At 38.0% G+C, this 25,805-nt stretch overlaps 1 protein-coding gene across 1 annotated transcript; it reads right to left on the bottom strand.

Annotated features, from left to right (window-relative positions):
* Nucleotides 1-1,793: 1,793 nt before the first annotated feature.
* Nucleotides 1,794-7,000, bottom strand: LOC140014153 (uncharacterized). The gene is made up of 4 exons (XM_072064563.1): nt 6,815-7,000; nt 5,870-6,100; nt 4,711-5,751; nt 1,794-3,818 (listed from the first exon to the last, which is right to left on the bottom strand). Exons 1-4 carry the CDS (start codon nt 6,998-7,000, stop codon nt 1,794-1,796), a joined length of 3,483 nt encoding a protein of 1,160 aa, XP_071920664.1.
* Between the last annotated feature and the right edge of the window lie 18,805 nt (nt 7,001-25,805).

Raw genomic sequence — 25,805 nt, 5'->3', positions numbered from 1 at the left:
ATGTTATCCTAGGGTTTGTGCTACCATTCATGGCGGCCTCTTGTCACTGGTGTCTCTAGCCAGTTGGCCAGGAGTTTTGCTGTGTATACAGGAGGACAATAGGGCAAATGTCCACTTTTGTACTTAATTGCTTGTACTATCAAGTTCACTCAATATATAAAGAGAATACCGTTTGACCAAAAAAAAAAAAGAATGCTTCAAGCAGGACCCGTCCATTAAGCCAACAAAACTTGTGAATCAAGCTCATTCTTCCAAAGCTCAAGTTGCCTACATTCCGACCCTGTGCCAGGTGTGAAACTCTAGTGATTGGATAAAGCTCCATCCACCTGGATTTCCAGGTATGAAACTCTAGTGATTGGATAAAGCTCCATCCACCTGGATTTCCACATATTCGGAATGTAGGCAACTTGAGCTTTGGAAGAACGAGCTTGATTCATAGGTTTTGCTGGCTTAATGGACGGGTCCTCCTTGAAGCATTCCTTTTTTTTTTTGTCAAATGGTATTCTCTTTATATATTGAGTGAACTTGATAGTACAAGCTATTAAGTACAAAAGTGGACATTTACCCTATTGTCCTCCTGTATGGTCTCTTTGAGCCACAGAGGGAAACTTTGTTTCCATATCACATTGGAAACAAGCTTAGTTGCAAATTGTGCCATTTGATGAGCACATCTATTTCCATCTTTATACACAAAAGAAAAAGTACAGCACAGGAACATGCCACTCAATTGTTTGATATCTTCCATTATGGTGCCAATTGGTGTTTCCTCCCTACCTTCCGTGCGGATTTTCTCAATGGCAGCTTTGCAATCAGATTGCACCTCTACTTCTCACCACCCAGCTTCCTTGGCCATTACCAGTCCTTGTCGGATTGCATTTGCCTCTTCTATTTCAGCTGCACACCTGCTATACTTCTTGATACCTCTTGCTTCTGCAAGGTTCCCATGACTATCTCTCGCTACCATTCCTAGCCCCGCTCCTACTAAATTAATAGGAATAGCAGCATCGGTGTTGATTCGCACTACCCCTGTGTCTGGTGGCCTCCATTGATGTTTGTGCAGTTGGTGGCTCGTTTCTGTCCTGTGCTTTGCCTCATGTTCTGTCTGCTCGTCTTGAAATTCCAGCCATTCATTGTGTGCAATTCCTAGTACAGCCATGTGATCTATATGCTTCCCTTCATACTGGCGAGCATTTCTTGCTTTCCATGGTTGCCAGATGATGTTTGCTATGAGTGCAATGTGATCATCTCCTCTTGCTCTTTTCCTTGCCTGTAATATACCTTCCCACCACCTCCAGAAATTTGACCTCCATTGTAATAATCCGTCCCACTGTATTGGGGCCGGTTTCCATATTGGTTCAGCCATTTTGCAGAAAAAGATCATATGTTCCACTGTTTCCTCCCCTTCCCCACAACATTTGCATAAAGGAGATCCCTTTCCCGTTCTTCTATGTATCAGTTCATTCACAGGAATGCTGTTGTGTAGGCATCTCTATATAAAATGCTTGATCTTTGGTTTCATTTTCAAACCCCACACTTAAAAATAATGAATGAGGGGAATATTTATTTCATTGATCCCAAAAGAATATATACAACAGGTTTCAGCCTATATTAGGAAATTATACACAATCATATCCTTAATCCTAGGAATAAGATTTTACACCAATTTAGCTCCTTTACAGCTAATCTACAGTTATAGTTATATAGAATTTCTCTCTACTAATCTCTCCTAATTTACATGGTTTTATTACTCAATATTCTACTTCCCAAAAATACAGATTTTCCCACACTCCCCCTCAAGCTGGTTTGAAGATATCTTTCATCACCAGCTTGCTCACTAACAGATCAAACTGTTTTTTGGGAAGACTCTTTGTAAGCAGATCTGCCACTTGGTCTCTAGTTGGCACATAGGTCATGCAGACTACACCTCCTTCTATTTTTTCTTTGATGAAGTGCTTATCTACTTCAACATGTTTCGTTCGGTCATGAAGAACTGGATTGTGAGCAATATAAATAGCCGCTTTATTGTCACAATACAATTTCATAGGAAGTACTTCTGAAACCTTCAACTCCTGTAATATTCTTCTAATCCATATCACTTCACAAATACCTTGAGCAACAGCCCGGAACTCTGCTTCTGCACTGCTCCTTGCCACAACATTCTGCTTCTTACTTCTCCAAGTTACCAAATTACCTCCCACATACGTACAATATCCAGAAGTTGATCTTCTATCTGTTATACATCCAGCCCAATCCGCATCGGTATAGGCTTCAACTTGAAGATGTCCTCGTGCCTTAAAGAAAATACCTTTGCCAGGTGTTCCCTTTAGGTACCTTAGGATTCTATGAATTGCTTCAAAGTGCTCTGGGCCTAGTGAATGCATGAACTGACTAACAATACTTACTGGAAATGCTATGTCAGGCCGAGTGTGTGATAAATAAATAAGTCTTCCAACTAGTCTTTGAAACTTTTCTCTGTCTCTTACTTTCTCTGCACTAGCTGGTTGAAGTTTCAAATTTGGCTCCATGGGAGTTTCAGCTGGCCTGCATCCCATCATACCTGTCTCTTTGAGGAAATCAAGCACATACTTCTTTTGACTTACAACAATTCCCTCCTTGGATCGTGCAAACTCCATCCCAAGAAAATACTTTAAGTTTCCCAAGTCCTTGATTTCGAATTCCTTGGCCAGAAACTTCTTCAAATTCTCTAATCCTCCACAATCATCCCCTGTTAAAATAATGTCATCGACGTATACAATTAAAATTGCAACTTTACCTTCTTTTGAATGCCTATAAAACAAAGTATGGTCAGCCTGACTTTGTAAGAAACCAAATTTTTGAACAGCTTTGTTGAAGCGTTCAAACCAAGCTCTTGGTGATTGTTTAAGTCCATAAAGAGATTTCTTCAGTTTGCAAACTTTTCCAACACCATATTTGTCTACAAAACCTGGAGGAAGACTCATAAACACCTCCTTTTCTAGGTCTCCATTAAGAAAGGCATTTTTCACATCAAGTTGGTACAATGGCCAATTTGCATTAATAGCAAGAGATAAAAGGACCCGAATAGAATTTATCTTGGCAACAGGGGCAAATGTTTCTTGATAATCTATTCCATGGGTTTGTGTAAAACCCTTCGCAACTAATCTGGCCTTGTACCTTTCTACAGTACCATCTGCTTTGCTTTTAACTGTAAACACCCATTTGCATCCAACAATCTTTTTCTCCCTAGGCAACTCCACCACATCCCACGTATCATTCTTCCTCAATGCTTCCATCTCTTCAAACACTGCAGATTTCCAGTTCTGATCATCCAACGCTTCTTTAATGTTTCTAGGAATCACAAGTTTTGAAATTTCAGTGGTAATGGCTCTATATTTAGGAGAAAGGTTATCATAGGACACATATTTGGAAATTGGATGTCTAGTACAAGTACGGGTTCCTTTCCTAATGGCAATGGGAAGATCAAGATCAGATTCTTGAGTAGGAAGATTTAAAACTGGGTCAGATTCTGGAACAGCAGAAGAAAAGAAAGGTGAGGCATTACCTGATGTATTTGGACAGACTTCCCTCGAGGACTTCTCATGAACAGGAGCTGGACTCATCAATGGACCTTCACCCTTTTCAAAAATATTTCTCCTAGTGTATACCACAGGCTCAAGATTGGAACGATTTTTTTCTCGTCGTAATATTTCCATATCTGATAAACCAATATCAGTTTCTGCACTATCAAATTGAGGGATCTTCGTTTCCTTATCTGTTTCAAAAATTATAGTTGGTAAAGCTTTAGATTCCCAAAAATTTGATTCACTAGAAATCTCCCCCTGAATCAAAGGTTTGTTAAAGAAAGGAAGACCTTCCAAAAAAGTTGCATCCATAGTGACAAGAACTTTCCGTGTGAGAGGATTAAATAATTTGTACCCTTTTTGATTTGGAGCATAACCAACAAAGACACATTATTCGGCCCTAGGATCCAACTTGGACCGAGATTTCTTTGGAATATGCACATAAGCAGTGCATCCAAATATTTTTAAAGGCAAATCTGAATTAACTCTTGATTCAGGGAAATTTTTTTTAAAACACTCTAAAGGAGTACTATATTGTAAAACCTTGGAAGGCATCCTATTAATTAGGTATGATGCTGTTAAAACAGCATCCCCCCAAAAATATTTTGGTAGGTTCATATAAAACATCATGGCACGAGCGACTTCCAACAGATGTTTGTTTTTACGCTCGGCAATTCCATTTTGTTCGGGGGTATCAGTGCAAGAAGACTGATGTAAGATCCCTTTTTCTTCAAAAAAATGTTCCAAGGATACTATTATAATACTCTGTTCCATTATCAGACCGCAAAATACTTCCTTTTGTTTGAAATTGATTTTCTATCATGTTATAGAAATTTTGAAAAATGGTTGCTACTTCTGACTTATTATGCATTAAGTATACCCAACATAGACGAGTATGGTCGTCTATGAACGTTACAAACCACCTTTTTCCAGAAACAGTAGTAACCCTTGAGGGTCCCCAAACATCACTATGAAACAAATAAAATGGTTTTGATGGTAAATAAGGCCTTGGGACATAAGATTTTCGTTGACTTTTAGCAAGCAAACAACTTTCACATTTTAGTTTCAGGGGGTTCACATTCTTAAAAAGCAAAGGAAACAAATGTTTTAGATAAATAAAACTAGGATGGCCTAATCTGTAATGCCAAACCATTATTTGTTCATAAGCAGATACAGAAATATTACTACTAGACTCTTGAGCAATTTGAGCACTAGGAGAATTATCCTCAAGACAGTAAAGGCCATTGATCATTCTAGCTCTGCCAATCGTCATCCTCGAATTCTTGTCCTGAAAAGCACAATGAGATTCATCGAAAATAGCCAAACAATTAGAATCTTTTGTTAGTTTACTAACTGATAAAAGATTGCTGGCCAATTTTGGAACGTGAAGAACAGATTTCAGGTTAACATTTTTTGAGATATGTATTGAACCTTTTCCAGCAACAGGAGAGAAACCTCCATCTGCAACCTTGATCTTTTTATTTCCAGAACATGGTGTATATGATTGGAAGAGTTTAAATGAATTTGTCATATGGTCTGAGGCTCCAGAGTCTATGATCCATGGAGTAGGAAAGGTTGAGGAATTAGACAAAAAAGAATTGAATAGAGCCTTAGATCCAATACCTGTATGAGCCATAGAAGCATTAGGAAAGTCAGATGAGGTAGAACTGGATTTAAGTAGCATAAGAAGATGCTCCATTTGTTCTTTGGTGAAAGGGCCAGCATCAGCTTCATTAGCAGTAGGAAGTCCTCGTCCAGACTTCTCTCCTCCTTTGTTTTTCCAATTTGGAGGTTTTCCGTGCAGTTTCCAACATGTGTCACGAGTGTGACGAGTCTTATTACAATAGTCACACCAGACCTGTGATTTTTCACTGGATTTTTCTCCTGTTCTACGCTGATAAGTTGATGTTTTAAAGGATGAGGCAACCTCTAAAGCCGATCCTTCAACAGCAATTCCAGGACCCTTCTTTCCCAGCATTACATTTCTTCTGCTTTCCTCCCTTCTAACCTCTGAGAACACCTCACCAATTGAAGGAAGAGGCTGTCTCCCAATAATTCTCCCTCTAACTTCATCAAATTCAACGTTTAGCCCTGCCAGAAATTTAAAGATTCGGCTGTCTTCAACAGTTTTCTTATGATGCTGAAAATCCTCTGTTGATTTCCACTCATAGCTGTTGAAGAGATCCAAATCCTGCCATATTCGCTTAAGCGAATTGAAATATTTTGTGACAGTGTCTTCCCCTTGACGTAGATCTCCAATTTTGAGAGTCAACTCAAAAATTCGGGACTAATTTCCCAAATCAGAGTACATCTGATTGATATTTTCCCATAACTCTTGTGCCGTTGAATAGCATTGAGTTTACAAGCCATGTCATAACCATGGAGTTTTCCGCGTCCCATGTTGCGTAAGCAAGATCCGTGCATATTGGAGCCTTTGTTTCACCAGTTAAATACCCCATCTTGCCATGACCTCTGATATACATCCGGACTGCTTGTGACCATCGGAGAAAATTATCTCCATTCAGCCGAATGGTAGTAATCTGAATTGAGTGAGAATCAACCCCAGTTTCAAGGATTCGATTCTGTTTTTGGATGAAGAGGCAGTAGTTTGAGGATTAATGGTAGAGTCTGATGATGTTTCAGACATGATGAAGGGATAGGGGACAATGTGAAAAAAAACAACAAGGAGGAAAAAAAATAGGCAAGCCTAGCGCTGATACCAACTTAAAAATAATGAATGAGGGGAATATTTATTTCATTGATCCCAAAAGAATATATACAACAGGTTTCAGCCTATATTAGGAAACTATACACAATCATATCCTTAATCCTAGGAATGAGATTTTACACCAATTTAGCTCCTTTACAGCTAATCTACAGTTATAGTTATATAGAATTTCTCTCCACTAATCTCTCCTAATTTACATGGTTTTATTATTCAATATTCTACTTCCCAAAAATACAGATTTTCCCACACCCACAAACTCTTCCAAATCTTTTCCGAATTCTGTGTATAGCTGGTTCTTTCCTCTCTCTGCATTTCCTTGGTTCTTTTCCTTACCTCCTCTTTTTCTATTGCATATCCTGATTTCACTGTATATACTCCTGACTTTGAGTATTTCCAGTAGACCGTGTCTTGCATGGTAAACAAACTCAGAGGCATTTGCAAGATTTGTGAAGCTTCCTCCTCTGAGAAAGTTTCCTCGATCAGTTCTTTATTCCATTTTTTTTTCTTTTATCAAATCTGCCACTACTTGCATCCTACAAGCTGGAGGTTTTTGTGTTGCTATCTTCCCCGTTAGTGATGCCATGATCCATTTATCCCTCCATATGTTGATAGAAGTCCCATCACCCACTCTTTTCCACATTCCTTTTCGCAATACCGAACTAGAACTGCTATACTTCTCCATACCCAAGATGCGTTTTTGGTGCTTCTCCATCCTAGCCTGTCTGTGATATTTTGTATTTTGCTCCCAGCACCCTACTTACTAATAAGTCTGGTTGCAGTAGTATTCTCCACAGCTGCTTTGCTAATAGAGCACTGCTAAAATGCTCTAAGTCCCTAAAGCCTAGGCCTCCATTCCCTTTCACCTGTGTGATTTTTCCCAACTTATCCATTGCATCTTCCTTTCCTCTTCATTTTGCCCTCCTAGAATTTTGCCATGTAACCACATATTTCTGCACACAGTCCTTTAGGCAACCTGCAGCATGACATTGTGTAAGTAGGTAATGCCATAACAATCGACTTGAGGAGTACCTCTTTCCCTGCGTAGCTGAGTAGATTGTGCTTCCATCCTTGCATTTTGGATCTTGCTTTATTAACAATGTAGGCAAAAACCTCCTCCTTTGATCCTGTTATCACTAGGGGGAGTCCCAAGTACTTGCCATTGTTCGCCTCTTTGATATTGTTCATCTGCTCACAGGTCTGCCTCCTTTGTTGTCTACTGTAATTCCTGCTAAAATAAGCTACAGACTTGTCATAGTTTATGCACTGGCTTGAGGCTAGTTCATATTTTGCAAGGATCCTTTTCATGGCACTAGCTTCTTGTGGGTGTGCCTTACAGCAAAACAATGAGTCATCTGCAAAGAATAAATGGGAAAGTATAGGTCCATTTCTACTCACTTTGAGTCCTGTGATCTTCCTATTTTTAATTGACTTTTCCATGAGATTGGACAAACCTTCCGAACAGAACAAAAACAGGTAGGGGTATAAGGGTCCCCCTGTCTAATACCTCTACTAGGCTTAACATATCCTACCCTTTCCCCATTAACATTAAACGAATACGTCACTGAAGACATGCAATTCATAATCCATCTTACAAAAATAGGACAAAAACCAATTTTTAGCATCATTCTACCCACAAATTTTTACTCCACACGGTCATAAGCCCTTGACACGTCAAGCTTTAGGGTCATAAAAGCAATATTACCCTTCCTTTTGCTTTTTAAAAAATGCATGATTTCATGGGCCAAAATGATATTATCCACAATCTGTCTACCAGGTACAAAGGCTGACTGGGAAGAGCTAATACATAAGGCAATAACTCTTTTTATTCTATTGGCCAGAATTTTTGCAATGATTCTATAGAGCACATTACAGAGACTAATTGGCCTATAATTTGGCAGAGAGATAGGATTATCTACCTTTGGAATGAGGGTTATATTAGTCTCATTTATGCTCTTCAAAAGATGGCCATTACTCAAAAAACTTTGGATAGTAGACACCACATCATTTTAAATAGTATGCCAATATCTTTGAAAAGAATAAAGGTGTCATACCATCAGGTCCAGGTGCTTTGTTTGGGTGCATGGAGAACACGGCTGCTTTAACCTCCTTTTCCTCCACTGATTTTATCAAACTCTGGTTTAGCCTACTTGTAATTGATACAAGCACCCCTTCTAGCATTTCTTCTATATTTTTTGGCTGAGATGTTGTGTACATTTCTTCATAGTACCTGCAAATCTACTGGATGATTTGTTGATTATCCGTACACCATTCGCCATTTCCTTTTTGCCAGCTAGTTATTTTATTCCTTTTCCTTCTTGTTTTCACGCAAGCATGGAAGTACGCTGTGTTCTTGTCTCCTTCCTTGAGCCATCTACTCCGTGCCTTTTGTGCCCAGAATAATTCCTCAGCTTTGTAGGCACTGCTCAATTTTAGTTTCATTTCCACCATCTTCCCTCTTTTTCCTTTATCGTTTGACTCCTTGAGCTCTTGTATCTTCTCTTTAATCTCCTTGATATGTATTGCAGTGTTTTGTTATGCAATCTATTCCAACTTAACAGGGCTATCCGGCACTCTCTGATTTTCCTGCTAATTTTGAACATCCTTGAGCCAACCTGTGGTTTTTCCCAAGCAGTTTTTACTACCACTTCTACCTCTTGGTTTTGGGCCCATTTTTTATCAAACACAAATCTTTTCCTCATTTTCTTCTGCTCGGGTATAGTAGTCAGTACCAACATTGCATGATCAGAGGCCTCATTTTTCACATGCTTGCAAATTGCCTCCCTGAACGTTTGGAACCAACCTATACTACTCAAGCATCTATCCAACCTTTGTTTTATCTCCCCTTCATTTTCCCATTGGTTGGTCCAAGTCCAAGGGTTTCCTTCAAAATGTATATCTACCACCCCAATTCTCTGTATGAAGTTCCTGAAGTTCCTAAAGCTGCCCTCACTTCTTGTTCTACCCCCCCCAATTTTCTTCATTTGATATGATATCATTGAAGTCTCCAATCATCATCCATTTATCCCCCCATACCTTCATTCTTTCCTTCAAAAACTCCCATTGACCATCTATTTTATAGATGGGTAGAACTTTTTAGATAAGGTATCTAAAAGAATTAGATTCTATTTCTTCATCTTTTTTATTTCTGCTCTTCTTTTGTTCAAAAAGAATGTTAATACTTCATATATATTCAAAAGACATATTCAAGGGGTTAATTTAATTGGTTGAGATCAAATCTAGAGGAATTGAAATACACAAGAGATACAAATAAATAGAATCCAATATCCTTTAATTTCTTTGTATTTTCGTTCATATTTGATTTCGTCATTCCTACTTACATAACTTTCTAAAACCCTTTAAATAATGTGCGTAGTAGAAAGTCAAAATTCATGATCTTCTGATTACATCATCTGTACTAGCATTGATTCCAATACACCACCATTCTTCCCATACATCCTCATCAAAAATTTTAATCTCAATTGAACATTCCAAAGTATAGATCCCTCGGACTTCTACCTCCTACTTCCAAAACATGGCTAGACCACCAGCTCTACCTTCTGGTTCTACTACAACATTTTTATCAAATTGTATCTGCTTCATGACAACATCCATAACTCTTTTTTGGTTTTTTGTTTCTGATAGAAACACTACCATTGGAGAGTAGAGGTGTATGACCTCCTTGAGTTGGGAAACTGTCAAGGGGCTCCCGACACCTTGACAGTTCCACGCCATGACTCTCATTTACACTGTGGAGGCTTCTCTGGGCTTGCCTCCATCACCTATTGCTGTGTTTGTGTGACAGCCCCATCTCGCCCTAAGGCGAATCAAAGGGTTAGGCGGACCGCCTGCCCAGCTCTCGCCAGGACTCAGTCGTTCACTACAGTCCTCAATTAAAATCGGAATGAAACCACAGGAAGAAGTATAACGACAATCCAAAACTTAATGCGAAACTTATATACATTTCTATCTTAAAAGAGAGTACAGACCCAAATATACAAAGGTTCTCAATTCTTCATACATCCAGCCCGTGCCAAAGCTAGGGCGAGAACCATTACAAAATTCAAGAAACTAGTCTAGGCTAGTCTATACCGAGCTCACGTCCTTGCCTTGTTAAGGAAAACAAAACTAAAGGAATGAGCTATAAGCTCAGTGAGGTTCCGAACACATAATCAAATAATAAGTCCATTGAAAGCGATAATCAAACAAGTCAAACAATAAATCAAGAAACATTTACAATATAAAGCGACAGCAACACATTCATTAAAAGGATACGTGCTCACAGGGAGCCATTCATTCATTCATTCTCCTTTCATTCCCTTATTCCTCCAATCATTTGAAAATGCATTTTTGTAAGTAAAACCCCTCATTTTCAATATCAATCATTCATTCATTTCATTCACCCCCTTCCGGACATTAGCCTGACTCCACCAGACTATAAGGTAATACTCGAGTATACCAAACATTCACCCAGGGTCACCATATCGCCCGACGAGTCCGCTTCTGGCTCGAGTCGATCGGTAACGAAGGGTTGGGCCCAATTCAACCAAAAGGCTTATATTCATGTACAAGTAACGTTTCAATCAGTGAATCATTGAAAATTTCACATTCATTTAGGTCGAGTGCAATAAAGTACACACTCGCCTAGAAAACCCGTTTTGAAAATCATTGAGAGCACTTAACACATTATCAAACGATAACAACAAGTCATAAAGTCAAGGAAAATATAACAAAACAAGGAACACTCACCTATTTACTCAAAATAACATCCAAAATACCCTTTCGGATATTATCCTCAGTCACCGATGAAACCTAAGATTAAACGAGAGAGAATATTACAGTTTATCTAGCAAAACAAGTAAGTGAAATCGAAGAAAATCCGACAAATGACGAGTAGAATGTATAAAGATGACTTTAGAGTGAAACGAGGACATTTGAATCTGTGGACGGGAATATCTAGGGTTTCATAAACCAAATGCAAAACTAAACTCAAAAGGGTTATAAAATTACCAACGGAAAACACTTGGACTAAAGACAAGTCAGAATCCAACTAGATAGGCTAAAGAAATATTTTTCTGAATCGTTTAGGTAGCTAAAAATCAATATATAATCAAGTAGATATTATATAACAAATGTCTTGATAAAAATCATGTGAAAAGAGGACAATTACCCAAGAAAACCCTAAACCACTCCTCTTTATTTTGGCAAGGAATAAGTAATCAGTTGATGGTGAAAACTGGATAGTTGTAGCTATGCATCATGTTTGAAAACGATTAAAACAGGCACCACCTTCATTATACGAAAGTATAAAAGTTTACATAACATGTAGCTCATCTAACCTCCTTCAAGAGGACCAAAATAGTTCTCACTAAAATACATCCAACTTGACACAAAAATCACATTTCCAATCCACTTTAACTCACTCACATTACAAAAAAATAAACGGACGGCATTTCCCCCTAAATACTTCACTTTCACCCTACAATTAAATACCCAATTCTCATAACAATTAACCACAATCACATATACGGTTCATAAGCAATAAAACATATCCAATTAGGCCACAATATCCTCCAATCAAAGCTAATTAGAAGCTTAAAAGCCAACCATAAGAAAACCCCCAAATCAAAACCCTAGAACCGGAATTTATCCCCATAAGCGGAAATTTTTCACAAACAATTGTAATTAAAGCACAAAAGCTCCATTTAATAACATCTAGAGCTATCAATCAAAGACCAACCCATGTTTATCATATAAAATCAGAAAATCCCCTAATGAATCAAAAATTCACCATAAACTCCTTCAACCCATGAAATCTTCCACAAAACAATCTATTTAAACACTACAAAGCATCAATTAACCAATATTAGAACAAAAAAGGGAATTTCTTAATACTCATCTTATGAGTTCAAGAAAGGTAGGAACTTAAAGCTTCCCTTCGAAAAATAACTCCACTATCACCTTTAACCCTTCTTAGCTAGCACTTGTACGGAGTAGTTTGTAAATCCACCGGTTAAAACTCATGATTTGAGTGAAATTTGAAGATAGAAAATGAAGAGCTTTCTTGGTTTCTCTCTACGGTGCACGGTTGAGCTAAGGAAGAAATGAAGATATTTTGGGCAAAAAAGTAAGATAAGAAGGAAGGAAATAGCTGGTCAAAACTGGTGACCGACTGTGACACGTCACAATCCGGGCCGGATTCCTGGCCGGATTCAGGGCGGAGGAGAAACTCAATTTTTTTCAAAACCCTCAAACAATCAGGCCAAGATCTGGCCGGATTTGCGGCCGGATTTGGTACCAAGCATTTTCAATAGAAATTTTCTTTTCCAAACTCACACGCTGCGTTCATCCGTATTTCCAATGAATATATATATATCTATAATCTCATGCAAATACACTTGATATATATAACCTGTCGCGCCCCATTTTTTTGGAAAAATAAAATGATTGTTTTTGTGATTTTATTGGTTTGGAAAAAGTGAATTTTTTTGATAAAAATAAAAATGGGTCTAAATGGGACTTTTGAAAATGCGACGATTTGACCCAAGAAAAATAGTTCAAAAAGGGTTTTTTATATGAAAAATGGAGTCGCCACTTGGTATAGAGTTAGGGTGTACCAAGTCACCCAAAAAGTGAATTTTTTAAGGAAAAAAAGTAAGAAACCCTTTTGAACGACTCCTAGTCCACGCAAACAAAGAAAAAGGTTCGGGAGTCACATTTGACGAAGGGGAAGGCAAGGATAAAAATCCAAGGCACCCTTTCGACCTAGCCAAGGCTAGTTGCGTGATTTAACCCTTATTTTCCTAATTTTTTCTACCCAAAGTATGTATCTGCAATTTGGACAAAGACTAATGAATGGGAAATGCAATCCTAAATTCTACGATGTCTCTCGTGAGGTTTTTGGTCCCAAACCACATGAATTGTGGCGGCCAATAAAGGGAAACCTCATAGAGGTCGATTGATGCAAATGGTGACTCAAGTGCAAGTGTGCAAGTGTATGAAAAGATTCATGTATGAAATGGTGTAAAAAACAAAGTGTTTGTGTGCGAATGTGTAAAGAAAGTGCATGTGTGAATTTGTATGAAAATCAAAGTGTTTGTGTGTGCAAATGAATGAAGATAGAGTAGTACATATATAAGTGAAACTTGAATTTCATTTGTGAAGTAAAGTAAATAAATGATAAAGATGTAGTGAAAAATATGGATTGCGAAATATAAGAAAAATGTGATTAAAAGAGTATGGAAGTGATGAAAGTATGACCCTAGGGGAATGCAACAAGTCGGGTACGGGGGTTGACTTCTAACTTTTCGACTTCGATTTTCCCTTGGATTAGAAGGCGAAACTAGCGTGCTAAGGCTATCGAGTAGCCACACTCGCTCGTTTCCCTTATCGGAGGGGGACACTCAAGCAAATGTACCCTAACTAGCATGAAATGCAAGACCTAAAGTGAAGGGGAAAGGTTTAGAGGAGCATGCCAAATGATAAAACTAAGGAAAATTACATGATATGTAGTGAACATGCAAATAATGCACTAATGAAAAGGAAATGGACCTATTGGGTCTAGCGTTGGACTAGCCCTCTATGAGTTCCTACTAGCGTCGGACTAGTGGAACGGAACAATGAACCACAGCTAGCGTTGGACTAGTGTGGTGGCGTACAAGGGCCACAACTAGCATTGGACTAGCGTGGTGACGTGCATTCATCCATCACGTTCATTCAGAGCTATGGAAAGCGAGTAGGCATATCAAAATTCATAAACACGTAGCACGTAACACTTAGCATGCTCGACTAGATGCAAGGCCCTAATAAAGCAAGTAACACGTAGCACATGGGCATGCAACCAAGCTAATGAACCTATTACATTCACTAACTAAAACAAAAGGGGGAAGAGGGAGAATGGACCAAATTGCTCGCCAAAGCCCTATCTATTACAAGCCAAGAGGTGTACACATACCCCATTAAAAGAATAACTTAAATGAAAACAAAAGTAAATGACATAAGTAAAAGGAATTAAGGAAAGGCTAGGAAAGCAAAGTAGACATGCAATTTCACTTAGCACATTGGATCACATAGGAGAGAAACAAAAGGGATAAAAGAAATTATACCTCCCTTGGAATGATGTCCAAATGAAAGAAAAAATGGCTTCAAAACAATAAGAAAGTCAAGGTACCTCTTTAATTGAGAAAAAACTAAAAGAAAAGTGCAAGTACACAGCTCACATGATCCTAAAGCCACTAAAATCATGAATTAATTGCAATGAAAACAAGACATAGTAGTTAATTGAAGCAAAGCAAGCAATGAAGTTTCGAAATTAAAACTACCAAGGACTAAAGTGCGAACATTAACCAAGCACTCGAACTTAATCAAATACTTTTAGGAACTTCAAGGGTCCAAAGGTAAAGAAAAGGGCAAGTAATGGCTAAGATACAACTACTTCATGACTCGATTGCAAGAATTTAGAACATCATTGGGCCTTCGTAGCATTGCTTCGAAATCAAAAGGACCAAATTGATTAGTTTTTTCAATTATTTGGGCCATAGTGAGTCAAGGGAGGACTTGGGGGGTAAGAATGCAATTTTGAAAGTTTTTTCATGCAACATACGTGAAAGTTTAAGCTTCTGCAATTTTATTTTAGACAAAGCTTCTGCAATCAGCACTTCATCAAAATCAGCTTCCAAACACAATTAAATCCAAGCAAACAACCACACAATCCTTTCACTTTGCATCATGAAACTCGTATATGCAAATCTGAAACAACTCGAATAACTTCATGCCAAGCTTTCAAAACATTTCTGCAACAAACATTTCTGCTGTAAGCTTTTCATAACGAATGCAATCTTCATTTCATTCAAACACCCCAAAAAACTGGAATCAAAGCAACAAGATAACAAGGCTTTCTTCCCACTTTTATCATAGAACCTTGATGTTTATACTTCCAGAAAATTTAGCAAAACCAACGCACACAAGTTGTCCGCGTGCATTGCCGCAACAAGCTGAGAGCTTGCAAGTTTATTGCAGCAGATTTCATACACGAAGTTCAACTCCAGGAAGTCTAAACGCAAGCAAGAAAAACATTGAACGTTTTAATGGCCATCAAGCCGAGAGTTCAAGCAAAAAAGAAGTTTCTTGTAATCAACAACACATTCGGTAAGATTGCTGCAACCTTTATGGGCTTCATTATCCAAATCACAAATCATGCAACCAATTTCTAAATTAACAAAAATCAGGATACCCATGCCTTTGACTGCTAAAAAATATCATCAACATTGCAACAAGGAACAAAAACTCGCTGCAAACATGCCCAAAGATTCATGGTTACCTGAGAGGAGTGGGATAAACGTGTAACACTCCAGGAGGTCACGTTTCAGCCGTAGCCAGCAGGCTTTGGGGCGGAGTGTGGTGCTGGAATCGACAGCAGTAGAAGGAAAGCAGCAACAGCAACAACAGCGCCACTACCACAGCCAGCGTCGGCAATAAGACCCTCGACGTTCACCTTCTCACGGAGCTTGGCCACGAAACCAGGCCGGTTGAGTTCCACAGCCACCCAAGTAGCGATCTCCTCTGAAACCGCAGCTGTTCTGCGTTTTCCTTTTCTTTCCTCAGACTTCCAGCCGTCCCCCTCTCAAGCTTTTTGATCTCTTTCTTCCCTCTCCGTTTTTTCTCCCTTCTTGCCCGTTCAACTAGATTCTCAGCCTCTCTCCCCTTCTCTCTCAAAGCTGACCTTTTTCTTCACTGCTCAACCCCAGCCGTTGTTACCTCCTTCTCTCGCCCTTTTCTTTTTGCTGTTGTCGACCTTTTTTCCTCCTTTGGCGGCTGCCATTCTCTTGGCTTTTATATGGAAGTCCCCCCAACCCTAAACACCCAAACATCTCTGCTATAATTGCAGCTAAAGGCTGCCGAGCCCTTCTTGCAAAGCTGCGACAAAACGCAGCTTTCTGCATTTGTCTTTTTTTTTTTCCAAAAGATATTTAACAAAACCAAAATGATAATAATAATAACAATAATAATAACAAAACCCACTTAATTAACATTGGATAAAATAAACAAACTAGAAACAACAAAAATGCAATTTTTCATTTTCCATTTTCATCATTTTTCCTTTTTCCTTTTTTAAATAATTTACCAAAAATGATAATAAAATTAAGTAAAAACCAACAATTTGATTAACATCAGATAAAAATAAATAAATAAACTAGAAATAATAAACAACAAAGTTGCAATTTTTATCATTTTTCTCTTTTTTTCCTTTTTTTTTTCTCATTTTCAATTTTCATTTTTTTCATTTTTTCCAAGAAAACATTGAATTTAAATCAAAACAATTAAAACATATGTATATATTTTTTTAAATGCTTTTTCCCTTTTCTTTTCGAGAAATTCTATGCTAAAAACTTAAAAATAATAATAACACGAAAAACTAAAAAACTAAAAACTAAAAAGGTGAATAAAACTAACAAACTGAAAACACTAAAATTTTGGTGTCTACATAACCACACACTCACATTTATAATGAAAACTTCCTTGAAAACATGGATAGCAAAGTTTCACTTAAATAAAACAACGGAAGCGAAAATAAACAAAAAGGCTGAGAAAATTTGAAACTTTTTAGGGTTTTCACACTCTCTCCCCCTTAAGAAATTTCATCCTCAAAATTTTTACCTTCATTTGCCTTAGACAAGTCCGGAACTGTTTGGTTGTCTATCGCATAAACTTTTACCAGTACACTTGTTCGATTCCCTCTTTCATTCGCTTGTTTTGATTTGGCTCCATCCAGTTGTGGAGTACTACTTTTACGTGACTGTCTCCTCGGACAGTTGCTAACTTGATGATCACCACTTCCGCAAATCAAACACTTCCGCCCTTTTCACCAACAATTATTCTCGGTGTGATTAGCCTTTCCACAGTAGCCACAAGTCAAGTGAGAAGCCATCTTTTGGCTTTCTTGAGAAATTTCCCCATGTCCTATTTGGCTTCCTTTCGTAGACCTTTCATCCAACACCCCTAATGTCCATGGTGGGCGGGGTAAAGGGTTCACTTTTTGTACTTTAGAGGGTGCTATTGATTCACTAGGTTCCTCAATCACACTACCAGATGCACCTCTTTTTCGAGTTTGGGAGACTTTTACCTGTGCATTTGTATTCCAATTCGTTGGGCTTTCTCAAGGGCCTCTGTAAACGTATTAACCTGAACCGCCGCTAGAGCTTCTTGAATTTTCAAATTCAATCCTTGTATAAACTGTCTCACTCTTCTCTGTTCCGTGGACACTAATTCGGAAGCGAACTTGGATAGTTTGGTAAATTTTGTTTCATATTCAGCCACACTTAAGGTTCCCTGGCGTAGCCCAATAAATTCATCCTCCCTCCTTTCTTGGACTAAAAATGGGAGGTACTTCTCGTTAAATTCTCTTATAAAGTTCGCCCACGTCCATACAGTCCGTTCTCTTTCCCACTTTTCTTGAATCACATTCCACCATACTCGGGCCGGTCCTTCAAATTGAAACAAGCAAAGTTCAAGTTCACTTGTCTTTGCTTAGTGTAGTTCAAAGCTGCAAAGATGTTGATCATGGCCTCCAGCCACTATTCAACTACATCCGGATCAGACCCTCCAAGGAATTTCGGAGGAGAAAACTTTCGAAACCTCTCAAGAGCCCGATCTTCTCCTATTTCAGGGTTCTGGGGTTGATTCACAGGTATTTGACCTTGTTGGTCCACCAACCTTACTAGAATGTTTGTCATTTGTTGAATTGTCATCGCTATTTGGTCCCCGGCTTCAACTCTCGGTCCTTACTCTTGTTCAGCTGTTGTTTCCCTTTCTTCTCCTGGTTCTTGGGCTCACTTAGTCCCACAGCCACGACCACGTCCGCGACTACGTCTTCCCTCCATACCCTTCTTTCTCTCTTTCTCTCCCTCTCTCTTTTTCAAAAGGTAATTTAATGAATAAACGCAGTAAGTTGACTAAAGTAACTAAATTCTAGTACACCAAATACACAAATAGACATATACACATATAACACACCATCTATCAAGAAGACAGATAATCAAATACACAAATACATATTAAATTAGACAGATAATCATATACACAAATACTCAAACTAACGTCATGTGGTAACAATATAAGGACGAATCAAAAGAAAAGGCGATATGTCATCCCAGCCTCAGTTAAAATAACCTTGTCCGGTCTCTCACGTCATTTTCTTTCCAAACTAAACGTCCGTTGATCTCTTGTACTCATTCTAGCCAAACAAAGCTTATTCATGTTCCAAAAAATGCAAGTCTCAAATATTTAGCATCGCCTCAACTCTAGAGTACTCGGGCACGAGAATCCGAAATAAGACAATTCACATCTCGAGTTGGCCAGTCCCAAGAGTAAACTATCTACAATCAATATTCCTACCTGACGTACCTATCTATTGTCCTCAAATATCATAACAAACATTTAAGGCCTATAACCTTCACAGTTCATAACTTATGCTCGAACGAGCACTTAGTCCTTCATACTTATTCACCACTTGGTCCAAGCTCACTCTGCGCAGAGACCACACGAAACAGGCTCTGATACCAACTGTGACAGCCCCATCTTGCCCTAAGGCAAGCCAAAGGGTTCAGTGGACCGCCTGCCCAACTCTCGTCAGGACATAGTCGTTCACTACAGTCCTCAATAAAAATCGGAATGAAACCACAGGAATAAGTATAATGACAATCCAAAACTTAAAGCGAAACTTATATACATTTCTATCTCAAAAGAGAGTACAGACCCAAATATACAAAGGTTCTCAATTCTTCATACATCCAGCCCGTGCCAAAGTTAAAGCGAGAACCATTACAAAATTCAAGAAACTAGTTTAGACTAGTCTATACCGAGCTCACGTCCTTGCTCGCCTTCCCCTGTTAAGGAAAACAAAACTAAAGGAATGAGTCATAAGTTCAGTGAGGTTCCGAACACATAATCAAACAATAAGTCCATTGAAAGTGATAATCAAACAATAAGTCAAACAATAAATCAAGAAACATTTACAATATAAAATGATAGTAACACATTCATTAAAAGGATACGTGCTCACAGGGAGCCATTCATTCATTCATTCTCCTTTCATTCCCTTATTCCTTCAATCATTTGAAAATGCATTTTTGTAAGTAAAAGCCCTCATTTTTAATATCAATCGTTCATTCATTTCATTCATCCCCCCTTCCGGACGTTGGCAGGACTCCATCAGACTACAAGGTAATACTCGAGTACACCAAATATTCACCCAGGGTCACCATATCGCCCGACCAAGTCTGCTTCTGCCTAGAGTCGATCGGTAACGAAGGGTAGGGCCCAGTTCAACCAAAACGCTTACATTCATGCACAAGTAACGTTTCAATCAGTGAATCATTGAAAATTTCACATTCATTTAGGTCGAGTGCGATAAAGTACACACTCGCCTAGAAAACTCGTTTGGCAATCATTGAAAGCACTTAACACATTATCAATAACAACAAGTCATGAAGTCAAGGAAAATATAACAAAACAAGAAACACTCACCAATTTACTCAAAATAACGTCCAAAATACCCTTCCGGATATTACCCTTGGTCTCCGATGAAACCTAAGATTAAACGAGAGAGAATATTACAGTTTATCTAGCAAAACAAGTAAGTGAAATCGAAGAAAATCTGACAAATGACGAGTAGAATGTATAAATATGACTTTAGAGTGAAACGAGGACATTTGAATCTGTGGACCGGAATAACTAGGATTTCATAAACCAAACGGACAACTAAACTGAAAAAGGTTATAAAATTTCCAACGGAAAACAGTTGGACCAAAGACAAGTCAGAATCCAACTAGATAGGCTAAAGAGATATTTTTCTGAATCGTTTAGGTAGCTAAAAATCAATATATAATCAAGTAAATATTATATAACAAATGTCTTGATAAAAATCATGTGAAAAGAGGACAATTACCCAAGAAAACCCTAAACCACTCTTTTTTTTGGCAAGAAATACGTAATCAGTTGATGGTGAAAATTGGATAGTTGTAGCTATGCATCACGTTTGAAAACGGTTAAAACAATCACCACCTTCATTATAAGAAAGTATAAAAGTTTACATAATGTGTAGCTCATCTAACCTCCTTCAAGAGGACCAAAGTAGTTCTCATTGAAATACATCCAACTTGACACAAAAATCACATTTCCAATCCACTTTAACTCAATCACATTACAAGAAAATAAACGGACGGCATTTCCCCCTAAATACTTCACTTTCACCCTACAATTAAATATCCAATTCTCATAGCAATTAACCACAATCACATATACGGTTCATAAGCAATAAAACATATCCAATTAGGCCACAATATCCTCCAATCAAAGCTAATTAGAAGCTTAAAAGCCAACCATAAGAAAACCCCCAAATCAAAACCCTAAAACCGGAATTTATCCCCACAAGTGGAAATTTTTCTCAAACAATTGCAATTAACGCTCAAAAGCTCCATTGAACAACATCTAGAGCTATCATGTGACAGCCCCACCTTCCCCTAAGGCGAACCAAAGGGTTTGGCGGACTGCCTGCCCAGTTTTCGCCGGGACTCAGTCGTTCACTCAAACAAATCAGAAATAAAACCTCAAGAAAGAGCAAACCAGGATCCAATTCATTACAATCCTCAATCAAAACTAGAATTCAACCACAGAAATACATAGTACACGAATCCAAAACTTAAAGCGGAACTTATATACATTCCTATCTCAAAGGAATTACAAAATCAAAGGTACAAAAGTTCTCGAGTCATCATACATCCGACCCTTGCCAAAAGCTAGGGCGAGAACCATAACAAAAGAAAACCAAGAGTTAGACCCAGCTAGTCTATACAGGCTCTCGTCCTTGCATGCCTTCCCCTGTTAAGGAAAACAAAACTAAAGGGATGAGCTGGAAAGCTCAGTGAGGTTCCGAACACATAGGCAACAAGAAGTTCATTGCATTCATTACACGTAACCAATAATTCAAGATACAAAGATAAGATAAAGCGATAAACACATTCATTAAACGGATACGTGCTCACAGGGAGCCATTCGTTCATTCGTTCGTTCATTCATTCTCCTTTCGTTTCCTTATACCTTCAATCATTTGAAAATGCATTTTATATAAGTAAAACCCTCATTCATTCGTTCGTTCATTCATTCATTCACCCCCTTCCCTGACCATTGGCCAGGCTCCACCAGACTTCAAGATAATACTCGAGTTTACCAAAACGTTCACCCAGGTCCCTAATCGCCCGACCGAGTCCGTTTCTGGCTCGAGACGACCGGTAACAAGGGGTAGTGGCCAGTTCAGCCTAAAGGCTTACATTCATGCACAAATAACATTTCAATCGTTCAATCATTGAAAACTTCACAATCATTTAGGCCAAGTGCGATAAAGTACACACTTGCCTAGAAAACTCATTTTAACAATCATTGAAAGCATTTAACATGTTATCAATCATTCATACCAGCCATGTAATCATGTAACATAACAAACAAGGAACACTCACCAGACAAGCAAGTGAAATTTCATAAACTTTCGCCCAAAGAGCGTCTTTAATCACCGTCAAGCCCTAAAATATTCAAACAAACACAATAAGACTCGATTACATATCATAACCAAGTCCACATACCACCAAAATAAGGTTCCACAAGAAGATATAAACACTAGAGTAAACCAGGAAAATCCGGAAATGGAATTAGCTTTAGCCCTGAAAAAAAATAGTTTTTGACCTCATTTTGTGGTAATGGCACCAAAGGCACTACGATTATCGGATGAAGGTGCAAGACCCACCGTTTCGAAGCTAAGAGATAGGGATAAAATGTTCCAGAAGGCAACTCTGTCCATTTTCGAGTGTAACAAGGTCAAAATGCAAGATACTACATCAGAACCGGAAAAATAGATTCACAAAATGCATTCTGGTATAAACAGCATAACTCAGCCTACTTAAGTCCAAATCCAGAAATTCCAAAGCCATCCGAAAGCTTAGAAACGGGGCTACATTTCATCAGAAGACCTCAACAACCAATTCCGAAGAAATTCCAGCCAAAACAACCAATTACAGGCGCAATTCTTACATTCGGGTAAAGCCAGGACAGCAAGGGTAATTTTGACTTTTCTCATTCTACGCTACTCCGATTGACCTAAAATTTTGTAGGCACCTCTAAAATATCATTCCCTACAACTTTTATGTTTTAAGCCAAGGCCAATTTGGCCTCTAAATAGGAGCTATAAAACCGGGCAGAATGAAGAACATTGAAACCCTAACTTTCCAATTTTTCTTCCAAACAGAAATTGCTTGCAATTATCCACTTTTTCCACCTCCTAGATGCCTTAAATACCATTTTCAAACATCATACATAGCCACACAATCATATTCATATGAAAACAGAAAAATCCCCAATAATTAGAAAACTTCATCAATTCAACCAAAAATCAAGATTTAATCTATAAAATTGCATCTCATACCACCACTAGTCATGATTTAAGCATCATTAGAGAGAGGAGAGTGGTTTTTTCACAACTCACCTTATAAGACAAGAAAGGAAGCAATTCAACACCTTAGCCTTCCAAACAACTTCACCAATCACCTTACAAGCACTAAACTAAGAGGTTTTATGGAAGGAATTCAAGATTAAACGGTTAGTTTGTGAGATTGAGCAAGATTGGAGCTTGAAAGTTGAGAGAGTTTTCTTTCCTTTGTGCTTGAGAAGGGCCGGCCACAAGCTTGGAGATTTTGGAAGATTTCTGGTTTTATTTAGTAAATGGTAAAAGGATGAATAGTAAGTCAAATGTAGGAATTAATCTCTAAGTGACACATGTCACTTTCATTAATTGCTTGCCTAACTTTTTTGTCTCTCTTACAACAATCCACTTGGCAACCTCTAAATATCTCATAACACCTGGTAAATTAAACTGAGTATCCAAAACTTAAGCTAACTGGCCGAATTTTTCCGAACTTTTCGCACTAGCGGGTCCCACGTCCGATATATGCTCTTAATTTTTCAAAAACTATCCGATACTAGAAAAATCATTTAAAAACTAACTTTACCCATAACAATTATGTTTAAAATTTTCCGAATAAAGAAAATGTGGAAAAACGTGAAATTAAAAGAAATTAAAACCCTAAAAATTAAGAAAATTACGGGTCCTCACATATCAACCCAAGACCAACCCATGATTATCATATAAAATCAGAAAATCCCCTAATAAATCAGAAATTCGCCATAAACTCCTTCAACCCATGAAATCTTCCACAAAACAACATATTTAAACACTACAAAACACCAATTAACCAATATTAGAACAAAAAGGGAATTTCTTAACACTCACCTTATGAGTTCAACAAAGGTAGGAATTTAAAGCTTCCCTTCCAAAAACAACTCCACTATCACCTTTAACCCTTCTTAGCTAGTACTTGTACGGAGTAGTTTGTAAATCCACCAGTTAAACTCAAAATTTGAGTGAAATTTGAAGATAGAAAACGAAGAGCTTTCTTGGTTTCTCTCTATGGTGCACGGCTGAGCTAAGGAAGAAATGTAGATATTTTGGGCCAAAAAGTAGGATAAGAAGGAAGGAAATAGCCAGTCAAAACTGGTGACCGACTGTGACTGTGAGGCCCCAGTCAGTTCGTAAGTTGATATTAGGGTTTAGGGCTAAGGAGAGAACCCTAATCTCGGTTAAGATTGAAAACCCTAGTTTATGTATTATTCGTAAGTTCAAGCTATAATTTATATTCGGTGTTCTAGTGTGTGTTTTGGCATAAGTAAATCTAGGATTTGGTTTAGTTTACAAAGGTTTAACAAGTTTGAATTGGTTAGCAAATCCTGGATTAGCAAACCTCTAGTGTTATAATTTATTAGAAAACTTAAGATGGGTTTAAAAACCCTAATTTTGCCAATGTTCTAAAGGTTGTTGTTTAATTGTTTTTATTATGGAAAAAGTATGTTTAAGTATAGGTGATTAAGATAAGAGAGTGATTAGTAAAGTAATTAAGTGTGATTACATGTTTTAGACTAGATTAAGTTATGATCTATGGAGTTAATTGAAACATTACCAAATGTTTGAGGGAAAGAGTAGAATAAAAGCTAAGTTGAAGTGCAAGGGTTACAAAGCAAATAAAGCACTTTTATGTGATTGGTTGGCCTAATAAATATCTTCTATTGTCTTTGACTATTTATTACCTTAGGATTGTAAGATAATCACAAGACAAAACAAAACAAAACTTGGAGAGAAAGAGAGAGAGGAGAGCCGAGATTGAGAGAGTAAAGAAAGGAAAGAAATTCTTCAAGTTCTTCATCTTCTAGCCTTTCATCTTGCCTTTGAAGCTTGAGGGAACAACTTAGAAACTTGATTGTTGAAGTTTGATCATTCCCCAAACTCATTTGAAGGTATGCCATCTTCTTTGAAAGAAACATTTTGGGGTTTCTAATCTTTAAGCTATGGAAGTGATGTATTTTGTTGTGATTATGGATTTGTATGGTGGAATTGATGTTTATATTGAAGTTTCATGGTTAATTTTAGTGTTTTGTGGCTGTTGGAAATTCGGTCAAAAGAGAAAAAAATTAAGGCTTCTTGCTTTAATGCTTTCCTTAGTTGCTTTGATTGAGAAATTGACTTGTAGATGGAATTTGTGGTGTGTTGATTGTTCTTGTATGGTTAGATTTTGGTAAAATCAGATTTTGATTATGAAACCCTAGACTCCATTAGGTTATTTTGGCTTGGCTAATGACTAGTGAGTTAGGGTTTGGCTAATTGACTTTCATTAGTGCATATGAAGTGAGGATAGGGATTTTGGTTAGTGTTTGGTAATTTCGTGGTAAAAGAAGGAGAGAATTTCGGACCACTCCTAGGCTGATATACCTATGGTTGTTTGGTATCCAATTGGTTAGAAAAACTTGTATAAGAATCATAAAAATGGACTGTGCGGTTGCGGCGCGCAAAACCTGTAAATCTGGAAAACTTGGGCAGTTCAGCATCCGAACTTTGGCTTCATTTTTCTTGATGTTACGTACGGATTCAGAAGTTCCTCAAAACATGAAAGTTATAGCCTCATAATTCCTGAACATGTCTGTAAAATTTCAGGTCAAACGGATTAGTGTATCCTGAGTTATAGACAATACACTCAGGCCTATTTTGAACATCAGATTCTGTTGCGTTTTGAATTAGCTTCTGACCGTGATTTTTTCCGTTTTGATAACGTACGATCTGGGTGTTGATCCCTTCATAAGAAATGTATATCTTGGTTTTAGATTTGAAACGGTATAAAGTGCATCGAAATCCGAATTCCGTAGCTCCCGTTATGACCAAAACAAGATCGATCGTCAGAACTGCCTTTGAATCTGGACAGTTCTGACGGATACTTTGGCACTCAATTTTCATTCTGTCCTGATTGGATTCAGGTCTTGGCCAAAACATCAACGTTTTAGCCTTATGTCTCAGCTTTCTAATGCCTTTGGAATTTCATGATTTGGATTTGTGAGCTGGGAGTTATGGTCCATCAAACATACCCTGTCCG

The sequence above is a fragment of the Coffea arabica genome, chromosome 9c (assembly GCF_036785885.1).
Source record: "Coffea arabica cultivar ET-39 chromosome 9c, Coffea Arabica ET-39 HiFi, whole genome shotgun sequence".
Lineage (NCBI taxonomy): Eukaryota > Viridiplantae > Streptophyta > Magnoliopsida > Gentianales > Rubiaceae > Coffea > Coffea arabica.
Note: the sequence above shows the minus strand (reverse complement) of the source record. Positions and strands in the feature narration are given on the sequence as shown.

Coding starts and splice junctions, on each gene's coding strand:
- LOC140014153 (XM_072064563.1), bottom strand. CDS start 7,000: ATGGAGAAGCACCAAAAACGCATCTTGGGTATGGAGAAGTATAGCAGT. Junction 5,752..5,869: donor TGGGAAAATATCAATCAGAT/GTACTCTGATTT, acceptor CGAATATGGCAG/GATTTGGATCTCTTCAACAG. Junction 3,819..4,710: donor CTGCTTATGAACAAATAATG/GTTTGGCATTAC, acceptor CCTTTGATTCAG/GGGGAGATTTCTAGTGAATC.